The 18,916-nt window shown below is 41.4% G+C and overlaps 1 protein-coding gene across 3 annotated transcripts in view; it reads right to left on the bottom strand.

Annotated features, from left to right (window-relative positions):
* Window positions 1-1,708: 1,708 nt before the first annotated feature.
* LOC311232472 (uncharacterized protein) overlaps window positions 1,709-18,916 on the bottom strand; it is a 56,301-nt gene continuing 39,093 nt past the window's right edge. The window contains exons 2-4 of one of the 3 annotated variants that reach the window (XM_084319283.1): window positions 9,512-10,716; window positions 9,180-9,290; window positions 1,709-4,829 (exon numbers count right to left, since the gene is read on the bottom strand). In XM_084319283.1, coding sequence (XP_084175409.1) covers window positions 3,159-4,829; window positions 9,180-9,290; window positions 9,512-10,672 — 2,943 coding nt within the window. In that variant the 5' untranslated portion in view covers window positions 10,673-10,716 and the 3' untranslated portion in view covers window positions 1,709-3,158. The remainder of the gene's footprint in view (window positions 4,830-9,179; window positions 9,291-9,511; window positions 10,717-18,916) is intronic. The other 2 variants (XM_084319284.1, XM_084319285.1) reach the window with 2 other exon arrangements.

Genomic DNA, 18,916 nt, shown 5'->3' with positions numbered 1-18,916 from the left:
ACTTCAATGATAGCGTTAAAAACACATAATCTATGTTTTAAATTATGTGTCTAATCTGCCCGTCGCTTATCAATGACTTGTTTGCAGTCAACATTGTCAAAACGGATTTTTTTTATTTTTATAAATCGGTTCATATCCTTTTTATAGCATTTCGAAAAGCTATAGTTTTCTAGAACATTTGCAGAAAATAGAAAGTTAAACGGCATTTATTGGAATATTCTTGAATACACTAGACACGTTGTCATTTGTCTGCCTATTTATGAATCGTTTTCAAATAAACGCTAGATTATCGATAGTATATGTGTACTTATGCACGCTATAGAAGCGAGCTGAGAAATCGATTCTCTCATTTCCTCAACAGCACACACACATATACACATACGGGACACGCTGTTATCTCAGTGAATACAGCTCTGATTATCCTAAAACTGGTAACAGACTCCTTACCTTAGATCAGATGTTCTCCAAAAAGATTATTCAAATTCCTGATCGCCATCCCAAATATCGATCGCGTTTATTGATTGATTATTGGCTGCTGTAAATATATATTCCAGGCTGCTTTCCATCTCACGATCACTTCCCTGTTCATCAGATCCCTCGCCAGCATAGTGGAGCGAGGAGGCTCCCCCTCCACAGATCCACCAGTATAATCGAATGGCCTGCAGTTACACAGGGATAGACGATAGGGGGCAGTATTTTCCCATCGGAGCTCCTAGAGGGGCTGCTGTACCAACGGGAGACTGTTGATGAAATATGAATTCAGATCGCTAATAAAAAAATCAAACGACAATTCACATCGGTGGCACTCAACGGGGGGCATGAAATGACGACATAACACGTCTGTGGCACTCAAAGTGTTAACATAGTATATTTTGTTCTTCTATATGAAATTGCAGTTGTCACTTTAAGAGATTAAAACAAGTGTGACATGGTCTGGAATTCTGGATATATAAACACCATCAGATTTGTCAAATATCAAATGCCCCAAAATCTCTTCTAAGAGGCCCATGGCTCCTAAAAAACCCACATTTCACTTGTATCGACTGGAATGTGTTTATAACATCACATTAGTGAATGAGTTATCTAGTCATTTGAGATAAATAAATACAAATTTCCTCTACGCCCAGTCGCCCACTAGCCTAGCTGTTGGCCAAAAACACCTTTCCTGGAGTTTTAAGCTAAGCTAGTGGTCCGTATCGGTTTCCATTAATTTGTGCTAAACTAGGCTAGCTTGCAGACAGATGGCTCTCTCCTAAACACAGAGGACATTGGTATCCATATTCTTGTCTGACTCTGGAGAAGACTGTAATTGCATTTCCCATAATGTTGTCATGTTATTTTTACAAACCGCCATCATCATTCTCTCAACAAAGGATTTCCATGACACCCTTCTGGTTGATAATGTGGCTAAGTTCACAAGTGGGTAATATATAATAATATATTATACATAATACAATGGTTCAACAGGTTATGAGCCATTAATAAGTCCTAATGAAAAATATTGACATTGCTTTCTTAAAACATTTCCAACTCTTTTTTGTTGTCAAGTGAAGGTTTGTGAAATGAAAATAAAAAAAGTAGAATAAAATAAATCTCGTTCCAAACGTCATAGCATTTAAAGCATTGAATTTGTTCCAAGATTTCAAAAGGGACCTAATGCAATCTTATTTATCTAAATGAAAATGTACTCACAATAAGAATGATCTACCGTAGCTTAGTTGTAAACATTTTTACTTGTTTGCTAAACTGACAGCTGCAAACTTACAAATTTTCTTTCTACAGGTTCCAGTGTCTGTGGAACGCAGCACATACATCAGAAATGTGACATACATTTTCCCCCCAGAGAAATCATATCAAGGGCTATAGCAAGTGGGCATGAAAAGGCAACTCTGTACTCCGCTATCAGTCTGCATTTATTCAATATTATTTACAAAAACAGTTATTTCACATGATGTATAGGCCTATATAATAAGGAAATGTGATTCAACCAAGAGGCTAAAATATAGAGTTCAGCTGGTAATTTAGATTTAAAGGTCACATATTATACCCCTTTTGAACAAGTTAATATAAGTCTCTGGGGTTCTTTTGAAGGTGTATGGTGAAAACACCACTCAGATCATGCAGTCTAGAATGTCTTTATGCCCCTCGGTTTCTCTCTGTAGCTTTAAATGCAAAGTAGGAGGGAGAGACAAATCTGAACGGCTTGTCTAAAGGCACAGTTTCTGAATATGGGCTGTGTGCAAAATCTGACTGGCTTGTCTTATTTCACAGTTTATGTGTTAGTAGGACCATCAGAGACCCAACTTGACAGTTTTTCCATAATATGTGACCTTTAAGCATAACTCTTAGGATAAGTTATTAAATTATATTGGGCTATTAGTGCTACAGACCATTTTATCTAAAGTTCTAAACAGACCCCGTCCAATGAAACAATTTACAGTAGTACAAAAAAAATGCAATAAAATGAAAGCAAATGGAAGTTATTAATACAAATTGTGTGTGGACCAATTCATTGAAACTGATGTGAGGCTTGCGCGAAGTAAACACAGTATTACTACTCCCGACTCTTGGGGCTCTAGCTCTGTCAATCATTGATTGGACATGGTTGTAGCCAATGAGTGTGGCTTTCCAATGATACCCCACCTGGGGATGTACGAATCAGGGATCTAGGTGAAAAGTCACAAGCAAAAACAGGAAGAGAAAAACCGCAGAATGAATTGAAGTCTGAGGAAAAAGAAACCAGGAACGCTACACAGTTTACCAAAATCACTCATTTCTGAACGGATTCTTATGAAATTTGGACATGTACTACATAAGACTTCAGGCTATGGACCCAGGGTGTTTCCCCAGCCATACCAATTTGTGGGGAAATATACTTTTGTATATTGCAACTACTACAGAAAAACGTGAGTACACAAGTTCAAGTTCTACTCAAGATCAGACCTATGTTACTCTATTTCATTAGCACTAAAAGTGAATTTTCTTGTTATCTTTCAAAAGAGACCAGGCTCATGCATGTGCTATAAGTATAAAGTATAGTGTTCTGGTTTGCAAAAAAAGTATGCAGTCCTCAAACAATTTTGGGGGCGCCTGTTAAGAGCTTAATAATAGGATCTATATTTGCTTTCATCAGATTGAATACGCATCCCAGATGCGTATTATTCAGCGTCTGCCGTCGATTTCACAACTCCCTTGTTAACAAGCAGCCTCAACCTTAGGAGTGTCTTTTTATTCTTTGCGTCTCCCGACACTTTCCCCTGGCTTTTAGGCACCGTCTCTAAAGGAGCCCATTGACTAAGGGAATCGAACCCTGGACCTTCTAGCTGTGAGGCGACAGCCGCGACAGTGTTAACCACTACACCACAGTATGACTTTTTGGCATGCGAGAGTGCACATTTGTATTTATTTGAACTTTTATCCCAGGCAAGGCGGTCCACATCGAGTTTGGTCGAGCACCATTTATGTTCAAGTTTGCGGGCCGTCCTTTTCAGGATACGAATATCCTGCGTAAACCAGGGAGTTGTTTTAGGAAGTTTATCTTGCACGTTAACATACGTGAGCTGACGACCGCTAACGATCTGTTGGGGTGTGTGCGTGTTCTTTTGGGTCAAGGAAATTTGAGCTTGCACGTTAACATATGTGAGCTGGCGACCGCTAACGGGTTGTTGGGACGTGTTCTTTTGGGTCAAGGCTGGTAGATAGTTATTCACCTGCGGGACTCTGGGATGAGGAGGATAGGGGGGAAATGATAGTAGGTCCGGCTTTGTCGGAGGTGGGCCAGGAGGGTACATAGGGGGGAACGGCAGATACGGCATGGCTCCCATCCCCCAGGCCGGAGGAGGGACAGCGGTGTTTACCGTTGAGCATGTGTATGGAGAGTACGGGCCTGCAGGATAAGTTGGCATAATAGGCGCAGCTTGGGATTGAGGCATGGGGTAGAGAGGATAGGTAGGATAGGAAGGATAGGTGGGATACGTAGGATCATGAGAAAACGAGGAGTGAGGCGCAACAGTACTTTGCTGGGACTCGCTTCCCTCCTCGTCAATGCTGCTCTTAACACCAGTATAGCCACGTTCAAAGGTTTGATTCACAACTGCGATGTCCCTCGGAGCCTCACTCAAGTCTTCCTTCACAACTGTGTTGTCCCTTGGAGCATCGTGCAAATCTCTCGTCACGTCTGCGATGTCCCTTGGAGCCTCATGCAAGTCTTTCTTCAAAGAAAACGGCTGGGTCGGGTGGCCAACACCAGAATTGCCCGATGACGAGGATCTACTCTGGCGTGTCGGAGAGTACACTCGCCTAGTCTCCTTTTCCCTCTTTTCACTATCCCGCTTTCCATATAACCGCTCCTGAATTCTATTTGACATTAGGCCCAACTCTTCTAATCCAAAATCCATGCCGATGGCCTGCAGTACATCCTGCATATGTCTGCACTTTTGCTCTTCTTCAGGTGTCACTTTACTCTTTTCCACCTCAGCCAAGTGGCTGCCTCCTGCATCCTCCCTCGGTAGAGACTTTTCACGAGATGGAGTGGGACAGGGTAGTTCAGTCATCCTCTCTTCACTGGCCAAGTCAACGTGGTCCTGTCCTAAGTTCTGCCCCCTGTGGGGTGCATTTGTCATGCTTTCCTGTTGCCTTGCTCCATCCACAGTGTTCTGTGGTGGGACATGATCTTCTCCAGGGGTCTGACAGACTATCTTTGTGAGCTTGCTGATGTCAACCCCTTTATTGAGCACGCTAAGGAAACGCTGGAAGCCCTCCTCTGCTGTGCTCTGTTCATCAGTTCCCCAGGAGAGTCCAGTGCCTTGGTTGGTCACATCCTGTTTAGGCTCAAAGGAAAAACACAGAGGCAAAACTAAGCAATCATACTTTTTCTGAGATTAATTTGTCGTATATGTTGTTGACTACTTGTAATTGCATGATGCTATACACATTTCTAAGGGTGTCATGATTAATCGACTCGAATAAATCGATTAGAAAAAGTTATTGATAAAATATTTAATTGGCGGCATTTAAATGTTCCAACGTGACTAATCTGACAGACATAGAAAAAAGGGGAATTTATTTAATTCAGAAGCAAGATTGTAAAAATAAATTAAAAAAAAATCTCTAAAATGACTATGTGAAAGTGCATGCTTTAATTAGATTTCAGTGTGCATTCATGGGGGAAATAAAATACAAGTAAAATTAAATGCAAATGTTCAATTGTCTGAAAAAAATATATTTTTTAAATAAAAATGAATTCATTGCTAAAATGCACAGATTAAATTATAAAATAATCGCTGAATCGGTTACTTAAATAATCAATTAGCAGCTCTACAAATTGTATCATCATTTCAAACTGAATATATATTCAACTAAGTAATCCATCGCACTACCAAAACCTTCGGAGTAGGCTTGGGCGGTATAATTGTTTTCATACCGTCATACCTTGCTGCGACGGTATGACTTTCATTTTCATCAGCGGGGGGGGGACGGGACCTAACAATATACTCGTTATCACCATACATAACGCTTATATTGAAACACGTTGACATAGCGGTTAGGTGGCGTAGCGGAGATTGCGTTCGTCACCAACCCCGGAGCTGTGAGCTGGATTCGCCTGTTCGAATCCAGCTCACAGCTCCGGGGTTGTCACCGTTCACACTAATACAATTGGCTGTATTAGAGGGTGGGAGAAGCTGGCGGAGTGGGTCCGGGTCGTTGTAAACAGCGACTCCTACAGTTCGGTCGGAGCGCTTGCTAAGCGCGGATAGGACCCGAGTGGGATAGTGTGATCCTTCCACACGCTACGCCCTCTCAGGGAGGATCCGCGCTGCCAGGTGAAAAGAAGCGGTTGATTGGCTGGACGTGTGTCGGAGGAAGCACGTGATAGCCTCCACTCTCCCAGATGATCTGACTGTGGGGGGTAAGTGCGCAGCGACCAGGAAGGGGATTGGGAATTGGCATACGACTAACATTGGGATGGGAGAAAATCGGAGGAAAATGGAGGGGGAAAAAGATAATAAAAAAAAAAAAAAAAAAACACGTCGACATTAGGGCCGTTCTTTCAACCTAAAAGTGCACTTTCTTCAACCTCGACCCTAAATTCCTTAGAAACCTGTGTTACCAAGTAAACAAATCACAGAACGATAGCCACGTTAGTTAGCCAGTGCCAGCCAGGTACCAACGCTAGCTCACAGAATGATAGCCAGTTAGCCAGCACCAGCCTAGTACTAACGTTAGCTCACAGAACGATAGCCAGTTAGCCAGCACCAGCCTAGTACCAACGTTAGCTCACAGAACGATAGCCAGTTAGCCAGCACCAGCCAGGTACCAACGCTAGCTCACAGAATGATAGCCAGTTAGCCAGCACCAGCCAGGTACCAACGCTAGCTCACAGAACGATAGCCAGTTAGTTAGCCAGCACCAGCCAGGTACCAACGCTAGCTCACAGAACGATAGCCACGTAACCCTCTGCTGGCGCGTGCTGTGCACTACAATAAATATGGTCAGTTAAAATAGATCTCAGAAGTAGGCTTGGACGGTATTACGGTATACCAGGATATGTCGAAATCCCACTGGTATGATTCTCAATACCGTGACGTCACAGACTGCTATTACACTGACACGTAGTTGATTGTAGTGCACAGCACGCGCCAGCAGAGGGTTACGTGGCTATCGTTCTGTGAGCTAGCGTTGGTACCTGGCTGGTGCTGGCTAACTAACTGGCTATCGTTCTGTGAGCTAGCGTTGGTACCTGGCTGGTGCTGGCTAACTGGCTATTGTTCTGTGAGCTAGCGTTGGTACCTGGCTAGTGCTGGCTAACTGGCTATCGTTCTGTGAGCTAGCGTTGGTACCTGGCTGGTGCTGGCTAACTGGCTATCGTTCTGTGTGCTAGCGTTGGTACCTGGCTGGTGCTGGCTAACTAACTGGCTATCGTTCTGTGAGCTAGCGTTGGTACCTGGCTGGTGCTGGCTAACTGGCTATCGTTCTGTGAGCTAACGTTAGTACTAGGCTGGTGCTGGCTAACTGGCTAACGTTCTGTGAGCTAACGTTAGTACTAGGCTGGTGCTGGCTAACTGGCTATCATTCTGTGAGCTAGCGTTGGTACCTGGCTGGCACTGGCTAACTAACGTGGCTATCGTTCTGTGATTTGTTTACTTGGTAACACAGGTTTCCCCCGCTGATGAAAATGAAAGTCATACAGTCACAGCAAGGTATGACTGTATGAAAACAATTATACCGCCCAAGCCTACTCAGAAGGTTTTGGTAGTGCGATGGATTACTTAGTTGAATATATATTCAACTCCTTTCTAGGGCTGGGCGATATGGAAAAAAATCATATCGCGATAACGATATGATAATTTTATTTTATTTCTCGATATCGATAATTATCGAATTGTTATAAGTATAACTTTTTTTTTTTTTTTTTTAACAACAGATGTATGTTTATTTTGCAGCAATTCTTTGTCATTGCCGCCATCTTTAGTGTTACAGCCCCTCACACTCCAGTTCTCAGGCTGCAGCTGGTTTAAAAGCTAAAGTAAACCGGCTTCTCTGCTGGCTGTGGCTCCAGAGGAGTTGAACAGTTCTGGCTCTGCTCGTTTATTTTCGATCTTTTGGCGCTTTTTTGGTGGACAAACCACCGCACATGTGCACTGTGACTCGTGACTGGAGTCTAGTTCTGCTAGCACACATAGCCTACTGTGTACAGACGGTTTCAAAATGTATTTTAAATTAGAAAGCAAACAAAATAAATGGACAAGAGAAAAAGAAATCTGAATTTGGTCAGTATTGTCATTTGGACAAGCAAAGCCATTACTTTAAGTTGCAGGCAAGAAAGACAAGTCTGTCCACTGTCTCTGGTTTTAAAACTGCCCTGTTGCAGGTAAAAAAAATAAAAAAATAAAAAATAAAAAAACGATTTTTCGATTTTTTTTTTATTTCGATATTCGATATCGATTATTAAAATATATCGCGATATTTATCGTTATCGTTATATCGCCCAGCCCTACTCCTTTCCACCCGCTACCTCTGCCAATTGAGATAGTATGACGACTGGCCCAAGCCGCAGGCAACACTGACTCGGGGAGTCGAGACCGGAGTTTCTTGCATTGGTGACGAGCGCAATCTCCGCTACGCCACCCAGCCGCATCGAGTATTTGTGTTCTTATGCACGATACAAAAGCGGGCTGAAAAATCATTTATTCGTGGCGCGCTCAGCGCCTAACGCCACACACACATTGTGAACGCTGTGAAAAAAAAAAACTCTGATTAACCCAATACTGGTAACCCAATACTGGTAACATACAGTCCTTACCTCAGATCAGATGTTCTGCAAAAAGATTAATCCAATTCCTGATCGCCATTCCAAATATCGATCGCGTTTATTGATCCAACGTTATACCCGGAAACACATAATCCACGCTGCTTCCAGTCCCCTCAGTGAATGCAATAGTTGCATGCCCCAGAAGTTTTACTACCTGTATACTGTGTTGTTTTACTACCTGTACCCCTCCCCCCCTCCCCCCCATGCTGCTATGATGCCTGAATTTCCCCAAGGGGATCAATAAAGGAATATCTTATCTTATCTTATCTTAAGTAAAACGTGGACCGGAGTTTTTTTCTTCTGATGCAGTCTCATCGAATCCAATGATGTGCAATACCATCCGGGAGACGATAGGCGGCGGTATTTGCCCTTTTCGAGCTCAGAGCCATTCCCAATGATAACGGCAGGCTGGATGGATGAAAAATTTATGGATATCGCTAATAAAAGAAATAACGATTAAATAACGAGAAAACTCGTTATTGGCACTCCGTGTTAAAAGTACCGGATTTGGTACCCATCCCTACACCTCACCGTCATGTTCTTGAAGACGCTTTTCCAGGCACTTCTTTTTATGTAACTTGTGTAACGTTAGCAGAGGTAGCAGCGGTAATCATTGGTATCGCACTTTCGATTCTCCATGTACACTGCCGCGCAAGAAAAGGTCCAATCTGATCAGCCTTAAATTTAGATTTAGACTTGTTTCTTGAAAAAAAGTCAATACAATTATTGAAAAGATGCATAATTTGTCCCATTTAATTAAATTAAAATATATTTTTTATTGTTGGCCAGTGGCCACAGAAATCGCACCTTCACCTGATGGGGAATGTGCATGATTACCATTTTCAAGGACCTTGTGGAAGAAGCTTACCTGTCCATTAGCTGGTCTTGTAACTTCACTCATTGGACACATCCTATTTTGACGATGATCCTCATAGTCTGGGTAATGATGGTCTTTCCCGTCTCTGGGTTTGGTGTGAACCTGATCAAAATGGAAGAAAGTTTTACATGTTAATAAAGAATTTGGACAAAAGATGGTGGCTGCTCGTTACAACACGAGGTTTGGGTTGATCAGTCAACAAAGCATGTATCGACAGTACACAATAATGATTGTAATTCTTTTATTTTTAAGAATTGGACTATTTGTTGCAATTTGATCGTGAATCTGATCAAAATGAAAAGTTAATCAAGTGATAAACATACCCTTGGAGGAAATCCTTCAGCTTGTGTCCTATCCCACAAATCATCATTGTTCCTGCCTTTAAAAGGTTCATCCTTGTGATATTCAAGTGGTTGTCTATATGTGAAATCTTCAGGTTGTTGTTTATGTTTCGGCAGTTGCCTTTGTTTGAATTCCTTAGGTGGTTGTCTGTATTTGAAATCATCTTCTGGCAGTTGCCTGTGTTCGAATTCATTAGGTGGTTGTCTGTATTTGAAATCATCTTCTGGCAGTTGCCTTTGTTTGAATTCCTTAGGTGGTTGTCTGTATTTGAAATCATCTTCTGGCAGTTGCCTGTGTTCGAATTCCTTAGGTGGTTGTCTGTATTTGAAATCATCTTCTGCCGGTTGTCTTTGTTTGAATTCCTTAGGTGGTTGTCTGTATTTGAAATCATCTTCTGGCAGTTGCCTGTGTTTGAATTCCTTAGGTGGTTGTCTGTATTTGAAATCATCTTCTGGCAGTTGCCGGTGTTTGAATTCCTTAGGTGGTTGTCTGTATTTGAAATCATCTTCTGGCAGTTGCCTGTGTTTGAATTCTTTAGGTGGTGGTCTGTATTTGAAATCCTCAGGTCGTTGCCTGTATAAATCATTAGGTGGTTGCCTATGTGTGAAATCCTCTGGCGATTGGCTGAACTTAAAATCTTCATCATCGCCCTCTGTAAACCTCCGGTGTTTCATTTTGTGTTTCTTTTCTTTGTTCTGTTTTGGTGAAGTCTCAGGGCAAGTTGAAAACTGTTTGATAGCAAGGGAAGCTTTCTTGTTTGTAATCTGGTCCTCGATCAACTGTAGTTCTTTCCTTTTCCGCAGTAGCTCCTGGTCCTCATTCCTAACTTCTGCATATTCTCTTTCCAAGTCATTGTCCACATCGGGGGTGATTCTGGGAGGAATGCTTCTCCCCGCCGGGCTTCTTCTCCGGTCCCTGTTCAATGGCTCTTTACTGTAGTTTTTCTCAGGCAAGTCATTATACTCCCAATTTCCCCTTGTCCTCTTCATGCTTGCGTGTTCCTCTCCACCGTACCCGTGGTAGGAATCCCTTGATGCGTCACCGCCGTGTCTTCGTTTGTCCTTCCGTCCGTTATCATGGTCGTCCCACTGTCTCCCGCCTCTGTCTCCCCAGGGACAGTACTCAGACTCCCTCAAGGTCATTCTCCCAAGATGATGTTGGCGAATGGGTGGTTTTCAAAGCTTTACTGAAACACAAGATTTTTTTTTTTTATTGCAATTGTTTTTAATAGATTAGATTCACTTTATTGTCATTACACAGTACAAGACAGTGCAACGAGATTGTGTACGTCCAACCAGGATGTGACAAATTCAATCAACAGTCAGTTGCAATATAAGACACATAAATAAACATGTACAGTAAAGTGCAATGGTGAGAATAAAAGATAATCATTCAAATAAAGTCTACATAAGATATGGCTATAGTATATATACACAGGTATACAGTGAGGTGCAGTGGGCTAAGTAGGGTTTTGATTCAGAGGTCTGACAGCTGAGGGGAAGAAACTATTCGTGGTACTGTTGGTTCTGCCTGGGAGGCTGCGGTAGCGTGCCCCAGAGTGAGTACCCCGCAGGCGGGTGAACAGTCCATGGTTGGGGTGAGAAGAAGCGTCTTTGATGATGTTCCGTGCTCTCCGTGAGCACCGCTTCTCATAGATTGATGAGAAGAATAGAGTGATAAGCCACAGCCGTACTTCACTGGAAAGCTCGGATTTATGCTCGATATTCTTGTGTATGTAAATAAATCAACTGATTACAACAATGTTAAATATTTCTACAAGTTAAGGATATTGATCCACAAACATTAGAACAGGAGCATGTACGGTCCACTCAGTAAATCTACCAGTTGAGTACATTCCAAGTTTCCAACTATGGAAAATAGCCGACTACAACTATTACTCTAGTATATGTTGGTCAGTTTAAATCTATAATAGCCAACCATTTCACCTCAGTCTTTAGTTGTTTTAATTTAAATAATTTAATTGATGACTGATTGAATTTTCTGTTTCAATATTGTTTTTGTATTATGTAGTCACTGTACCTCTCGACATCATTGTGAATGAGTTTGCTGTCAATGATCGTTCAAGATTCAATAAATATTGAATGAATAAACAAATTAACCAAGATGATTCTATCATCAGGGTTCGAAATTAACGGGGGCTTGGGGCAAAATGCCCTCGAAAATTTACCAAATGCCCTCGAAAAATAATTGACTCGCAGTGTGCGAGTGAAGATTACAAACGCTCCGCTGTTAATAGTTCAGAAACTACAAGTCCCACATTCCACAAGGCGCATAAACGTCCAATCACAGTAGCGTTACCTGCAGTGACGCGGCTGGTTTCATGCGAGTGAAAGGAAATGAGAACGCAGTACGCGCTGGAAAAGAAAGTCACAGTACCATAGGCAAGTTATACATTCAAAATCAGACAACGCAAAAAATTCAGCCAGCCATGAAGCCTGTTCATTTTTATTTTGAGCAAAAGAGAGATGAGGAGAAAGAGGAATCCGGCGAGGCAGCTAATGTTACCGAGGCGGATAACGTTAGCGAAGTTAGCACACGCACATACACGCACACTGTGGGCCAGCCAGTGACTTTGGTGGTGTGTGCTATTGCACAGATGCGTGTCTCGTTCACGTTTGCACACACACATACAGGGGGCGAAATTGGAGCCCGCCAAGCGCCATTGGCGGTCAGTTTTTACGTTTGGCGGGTGCCACTGAGAGGTCTGCCCGCCAAATAGTCATGTAAAAATAAAAAATCTGCGGTGTGTTTTGGTTTTACGGCAGTCGCAGTTTTTGGCAACCCCGTCTCTCACGGCGCGTCATCTCGTTGGCTTGTTTACCAACGTGACATCCGCTACAAGTATGATTATATAATATATATATTTTATAATAAAAAATTAAAATTTGGCTGGTAAGAAATATGCTTGGCGGGTAGATTCTTCCCATCTACTAGAGCCATATGGAATCCGCGATCACGGAATCGCGGAATTGAGCAATAAAAATGGAATCAACTATAAAAAAAATTAATTAATTTTTTTGTTTTTTTTGTTTTTGGGACTTGTACAGCACTTTGTTCAACTTTGTCAGTGCTGTAAAGTTTAAACCTTTTTAAATCTTAGACAAACAAAACACTTTGCTTTCATGAAATATTGTAAGCAGTCATTTGAGGCTTCATAAAAGCAGCACAATGAACACAAATCTGTCAGTGCCGAGTCCGACCTCATCTTAAATAACAAACGGCATTGCTTGTTGTAGTTAACAAAGAGAGGCAGAGTTGATTTTGCAAAAATATATATACCTTTTTATTTTTTTTAATAATCAAATTTTATTTTCATATTCTAATGAAATAAATGAATGAAGCTTCGAAGTATTTAAGACAGCCCTATTAAATGGACTGTTATATCTTATTAAATTGTGGACATTTATTCATTCCCACTTATTAGACACTATTTCTGATGGTAAAATGAGCGTACAAAGCAAAATACAGAATTCTGAAATATTAAAACGGAAAAAACGGAATTTGGAAAAAAATAAAATGGAATTTGGAAAAAAATAAAACGGATTTCATATGGCTCTAATGCCATCTACCCGCCACTGGACGGTGAGTCAAAAAGTTAATTTCGCTCCCTGCGCACATAGTAAGCCATCACTGGGAACGCTCAGAGGAAAGGGGGGCTGTGTGTGTGTCTCGCACTCTCTCCCCTCTACATCTCTCTCCTGAACCTATTTCATTCAAAAGGAAGACATTGATGGACAGTAGCTATACGTATAAATTATAGCTCAGTTGTAGCTGTAACAGAATAATGGTATTAACTTATTAACTATTATTCAAGAGGAGGAGGGGCACACTTGTCTAAGACAGCGACGATGCACATGAGTATATAATACCTGACAAATGCACCATGTTTATGTAGACAAGAATGGCTCTATGTTTTAATGTAGATTTATTTTTTCGTTTGGTGTTTTCTTTCTGTTTTGGTACTACTTCCCATTATATTCTCGGCTTAGTCTAATTTATCTTTCTATTTTTTATTTATTTTTTGTTATGGTAGAATTTTTCGTTTTTGTTTAGGTTTACTTATTATTCGAATGTCTTTATTTTTTATTTTCTGTCTTCAGGGGGGTATCAGTGTAACCTAGACGTTAGGGGTCCAGGTGTCTATGTTGTCCTTCAGGACTGACCCATGCTGATGCAAAATATGTCATTCATTGTATTGTCCTGAAGTACTGTGTGCAAAAAGAAAAAATATGCAATAAAGTATAAGTCATAAAAAAAAAAACTATTATTCAATAGCGTTTCAATTATAATGAATTAAATAATTGTATAAAGAATGGGCGGCTACGTGGCGTAGTGGGCAATGCGCTCGCCACGAATGCGGAGACGCTGGGCTCGCCGGTTCGAGCCCAGCGCTCCACATTGCTTTCAGTTTAGCTGGTTGTTAATACACATTGGCCGTATTAGGGGGTGGGAAACTGATGGGTGGGGATCGGGCGTTGTAGACAGCGACTCCTACAGGTCGGTTGGTGCGCCTGCGCAGTAGAATCAGGAAGTGTCGGGGGCAGCGTGAGCCTCCCACGCGTTACTCCTCGCCACTGAGAGATCGAGCTGCGCAGGTGAAAAGATGCGACTGCTGTTACCTCAAGTACCGGAGGGGACTTGTGCAATGTATGACTTAGTCCACATTGCAGCCGGCTTGTGGGAGGCAAGAAACAGCGTTCGTGACAGGGGAGGGTTGAATTGGATGATACGAAATTGGGATGGGAGAAAATATAGAAAAAAATGGGAGAAAAAGTGGATAAAAAAAAATTGTATAAAGAATTTTCCATGTTCTGTCATCTAATAATATATTCCATTGCCTTTCCTATCTGTATCAAAGTCAAAATGTTGGTATCGTGACAAGACTACAACATACAAAAGCAGCTTGACAACCGATATCCTATGCGTCTAGTAGGCATGGGCCAATTTGTGATTTTGGTGGCATGTGCTATTTGCACAGATGTTTAGCCCTTGAATGAATGAATGAAAACTTTATTTAACAGATTGCAGAATGGGTACAATTAGGGCTGTCTTAAATACTAATGTAATGGAGCGTCTGTGTGTCGTACGGTTCAGATGACGCGCAAATAAAAAACTTCATTTGGCGGAGCCGGGAGAGGGGGGCACTGGCTGCAGGCAGCAGAAGCACTGCAGCCAGGTGCTAGTCAGTTTGTGTAAATGGCAAGCACAATATAAATCATTCTTCATTACGACTTTAAAAACATAGCCATTAACATTACATAGGCCTACACACATCTTGCCATAGCGTTAGCAGTTTGTACTACACAACGCATGTTGAACTATGGTAGCACTAGCCCCAGCTAATAGTCAACGAAATGTTACCGTAGCTCAGTGCTTCTCAAACTTTTTCTGTCAGGCCCCCCTTTGGCAGACCAAAATATATTGGGCCCCCCCCCCCCTCGCCCCAACAAAATAGTCATGAAATGGGCCATGTTTAAATTTATTGAAATAACACCAATATCGTGACCTTTCAAATTGACAACACCTTCCCTCGCGAGAGCCACCTTGCCTCGCTGTGAAACAGCACTGCAGAATGGTCAGCTCCCATCTCCTCACACAGCGCAGAGAACAGGCGCGCTTTCAGGGCTCGGGTTTTGATGAAATTTACCACGTTTATAACTTCTGTCAAAACCTCATTCAGCTCAGGGCTAAGCTGTCTTGACGCTGGCGCTCTGTGAATTTACAGTGCGTCCATTGCGCGTTTGGCGAGACCCCCTTGATGAGCGCCTGTAGCCCCCTCCTTTTCCCTGCCATGGCCTGCGCACCGTCAGAGCAAAAGCCCACACAGTTCTCCCATTTCAGTCCATGTTCTGTCAGGTAACTGTCAATAATTTTGAAGAGCTCATGTTTTTGATATATTTGCAAAACAGCAGATCTTCACTCAGTGACTGGGAATTTACAAAGCGAACATAGGAAATAAGCAAACAGTCTTTATTGCTGTCAGTCTTTGACAAGGCAACACGCATGTCATCCTCAAGGCTCAACTTGGTCCTATATTTAGTTTTCAGAGCTGTCATGGATGAAAAGCCAGCTTCACACAGATATGTGGTGCTGAATGGTATCAACACCTTAACTGCTGCATCATGAGATACTTGGTACTCAGCACCACACTCTGAAACTAGCTCTCCAGGTGGTATCAGATGAGATTTCAATGAGTTCTTCAAAGAGTTTGGATGGAGATGTGTCAGGAAGCTTTGTCTCAATGTTGTCTGTAAAGTTTTTTTTATCGAGAGTAACTTGGTGATCCTTTTCTGTGTTTTATTAAATAATGATTTTCAGATTTTGAGAAATGGTCAAACTTATCCAAATATGGTATTTTCATGGAGAACAGTGCAGCTGCAACAGATAGCACTTTTGTGATAATTTTCTGTAATCCAAAAAAAAAATGTATAATAATCTCAAGGCTCCCCCTGTCATGCCTCTGCGCCCCCCCTGGGGGGCGCGCCCCCCACTTTGAGAACCACTGCCGTAGCTAGTGCTATTAGCTAGCAGCCTAGCAGAGGAGGAAATGAGAGTCTGAGAGGCGGGGTGTTTAAAGACAATGATAGCGTTTATTCAACATCCAAGAAGGCTAACATACAACTGTGTTTTACTAACTCCAACCGGGACTATTGCTGCTTTCATGCTGCTTGTTGATGTTATGAACTCCTCCTAACGTTACCGGAGCTGAAGGTGCCACACGCTAAAATGTCCGTGGGGACCCGGCGCCAACCCATAGATAGTTCCAACTCAACGAATTACGTAATCCACCACAGTTGCACTCAATATTTAAATAATGTTAGGGCCTAACAAAAATAATAGTTGGTTTCAGGTTGCCGACCGACCCTGCCGATTTAGGTGCGACCCAATATATTTTATGAGTTTAAAAAAAAAAAAAAAAAAAAAAAAAAATCTGATTTTTTTTTTTTTTTTTTTTTAAATAATAAAGTTTCATAGAAATCTTAGTCAAACATTTAGTATTATGGATATTAAACATGCTGGCAGAGTACATGCATCCATGTTGTTGTGAACATTTTAATTAAATAAAGAAATTCCCTATCCATAGTCGCCATGGGAAAGAATAAAATAAAAAAATAAAATAAAATAAATTCCCTACCTACCCATGGCCAAACTGACAACCAACCTGAAACCAACTATTAATTTTGTTAGGCCTAGTCTAAATTAGGGATGCACGATATTGATTTTTTTGACACAGATAACTTTATGCTCCTCAAGCCGATATTTATTGTATTATAATATTTTTTTTAACTGTAAATATATATATGTATATATATATATATATTTTTTTTTTATCAATTTTTTGGGGTATTTATAAGCTCCGACGTCATCGGTACTGCTATCGGTACTCGAGAAATTATGGATTTTTTTTTTTAGGAATTTAAACGTCACAAACTAATCTTGTTGGCAGTTGTCTATTATCTCTCCTGCCTGTGTCTCTGCCTGCTGTGCTCTCCTCTCTTCTCCACCCACCCACCCACCCACCCACCCCCACACACACACACACAGCTCTGCTCTCATAATGGACAGAACGAAATGTTCAAAAGTCTGGGTCTATTTTACTAAAGTCGATGCTGACAACGCTCATTGCCACAAGTGCAACAAGACATTTGCCAGTAATGTATAAGCGCTGGTACTTGTCAATGTGGCTGGCGGGGAGATAACGTTAGCTCCGAGTAGAGTAATGGCTGACAATCCGGAGGTAAATAAACGAACGAGAGCTTCTGATTGGTGGTAAGAAGAAGAGGTGGGTGCAAGCCGTGGGACGTAATTGGCAGATCGACTGTCTGTCTCCGAATCTAACGTGACTATGTCACAGCCAAGAAGGGGAGCGCTGGATTTGTGAAAAACTCCCTGTTCCTAAACCACACGCTATCAGTTTTACCACAGTACTGGCAAAAGGGAGGAGGCTATAATAAAAACAAGCGCCCTTCATCCAAATCCACCCACACCGGATTTCTTTTAACCAAAAAATGTATTATATGTTATCGGAGCCATCAATAACGTTATCGAGTTTATCGGGATGACGTCATAATTGCTGATATCGGCCCGATAATTATCGGCCCGATAATTATCGGCCCGATAATTATCGTGCATCCCTAGTCTAAATAAATGTAGACAGATACATAATTTCAAGCAGAAAACAAATCTTTCCATTAAGAACTGACAATCAGGGAATTTAAACATGGTTGACATTGTTTTTTTGTGTTTATATTAAAGAAAGGAAAGTCTAGTGCTGGCTGAGCATATTGTTTGTTTGCATTAAGTTAATACTTTGACAAATGTAGCCTAAATTTTTCAGTCAGTTCGGTCTTTGTGTGCCAAACATTATTTAAGGCTGTAAACACTGTAACACTGTAAACCTTTTTTATATGTGAATGAGAAGAAATGAGAAGCATGTTTAGATTTGAGTGTTATTTTTTTTTTTATAAAAATTAATGTATATCGAACCGAACCGAAAACCGTGACCCCAAAACCGTGATACGAACCGAACCGTCCATTTTGTGAACCGTCCCACACCTACCGTTTATCATAAAAATGCAGTGCCCCCGAAATACAAAAAAAGCCCCCGAAAATCAATTAAGGGGGGCAAAAAAAGCCCTTGAAAAAAAGTTAATTTCTAACCCTGAGCTTCGAACATAAAAAAAAAACGAAGTGAAAAAAAAAATGCATCTCCAAGGGAATATCCATTGGAGTTGTACACGACGGCGACGCCACACAAGACATTAATAAGGCTATGCCTATGCTGCTATGACTAATGTGTTACCAAGTTGGCTAATTTAATTGTAATCATCTGCTTTTGTAGGTGCATTGTCTGATATAATTATAAATTAAATATAATATAATTGTTTGCTTGATAGACGAAGGTTGCAACATAATTATGTAATGTCAATGCACCCAGGCAGCGCAGCCGAGTGAAACCTTGTTGGCTGCGGTCACAGTCACGAAAGGGGCTACTTAATTAATTAATCCAATCCACTTTATTTATAGAGCACATTTAAAAACAACAAAGTTGACCAAAGTGCTGTACAAGTCCCACAACATAAGATTTTTTTTTTTTTATAATTAACACTTTTCCCGCCAATTACGTCGTACGGCAGGTTTCAAGTTCATGCAAATTCTGCCAATAACGGTGTACGACGTGTTTCAAGTTCATATTTCAGTCATGGTATTCATATTTCACTCACTGAGCCTATTCCGTCCGGCCACTCGTTTATCGTCGCGAGACTCAATACACACACCGTGGATATGGATCCGTTGCCATAACTCAATAATCCACATGATTTGGGCGTAGGGGTGGACGGTATGGTCTAAAATTTATATCACAG

Source organism: Notolepis coatsorum, assembly GCF_963971535.1.
Source record: "Notolepis coatsorum genome assembly, chromosome: 7".
In the NCBI taxonomy this organism is placed as follows: domain Eukaryota; kingdom Metazoa; phylum Chordata; class Actinopteri; order Aulopiformes; family Paralepididae; genus Notolepis; species Notolepis coatsorum.
This window is presented reverse-complemented; position numbering and strand designations above follow the sequence as displayed.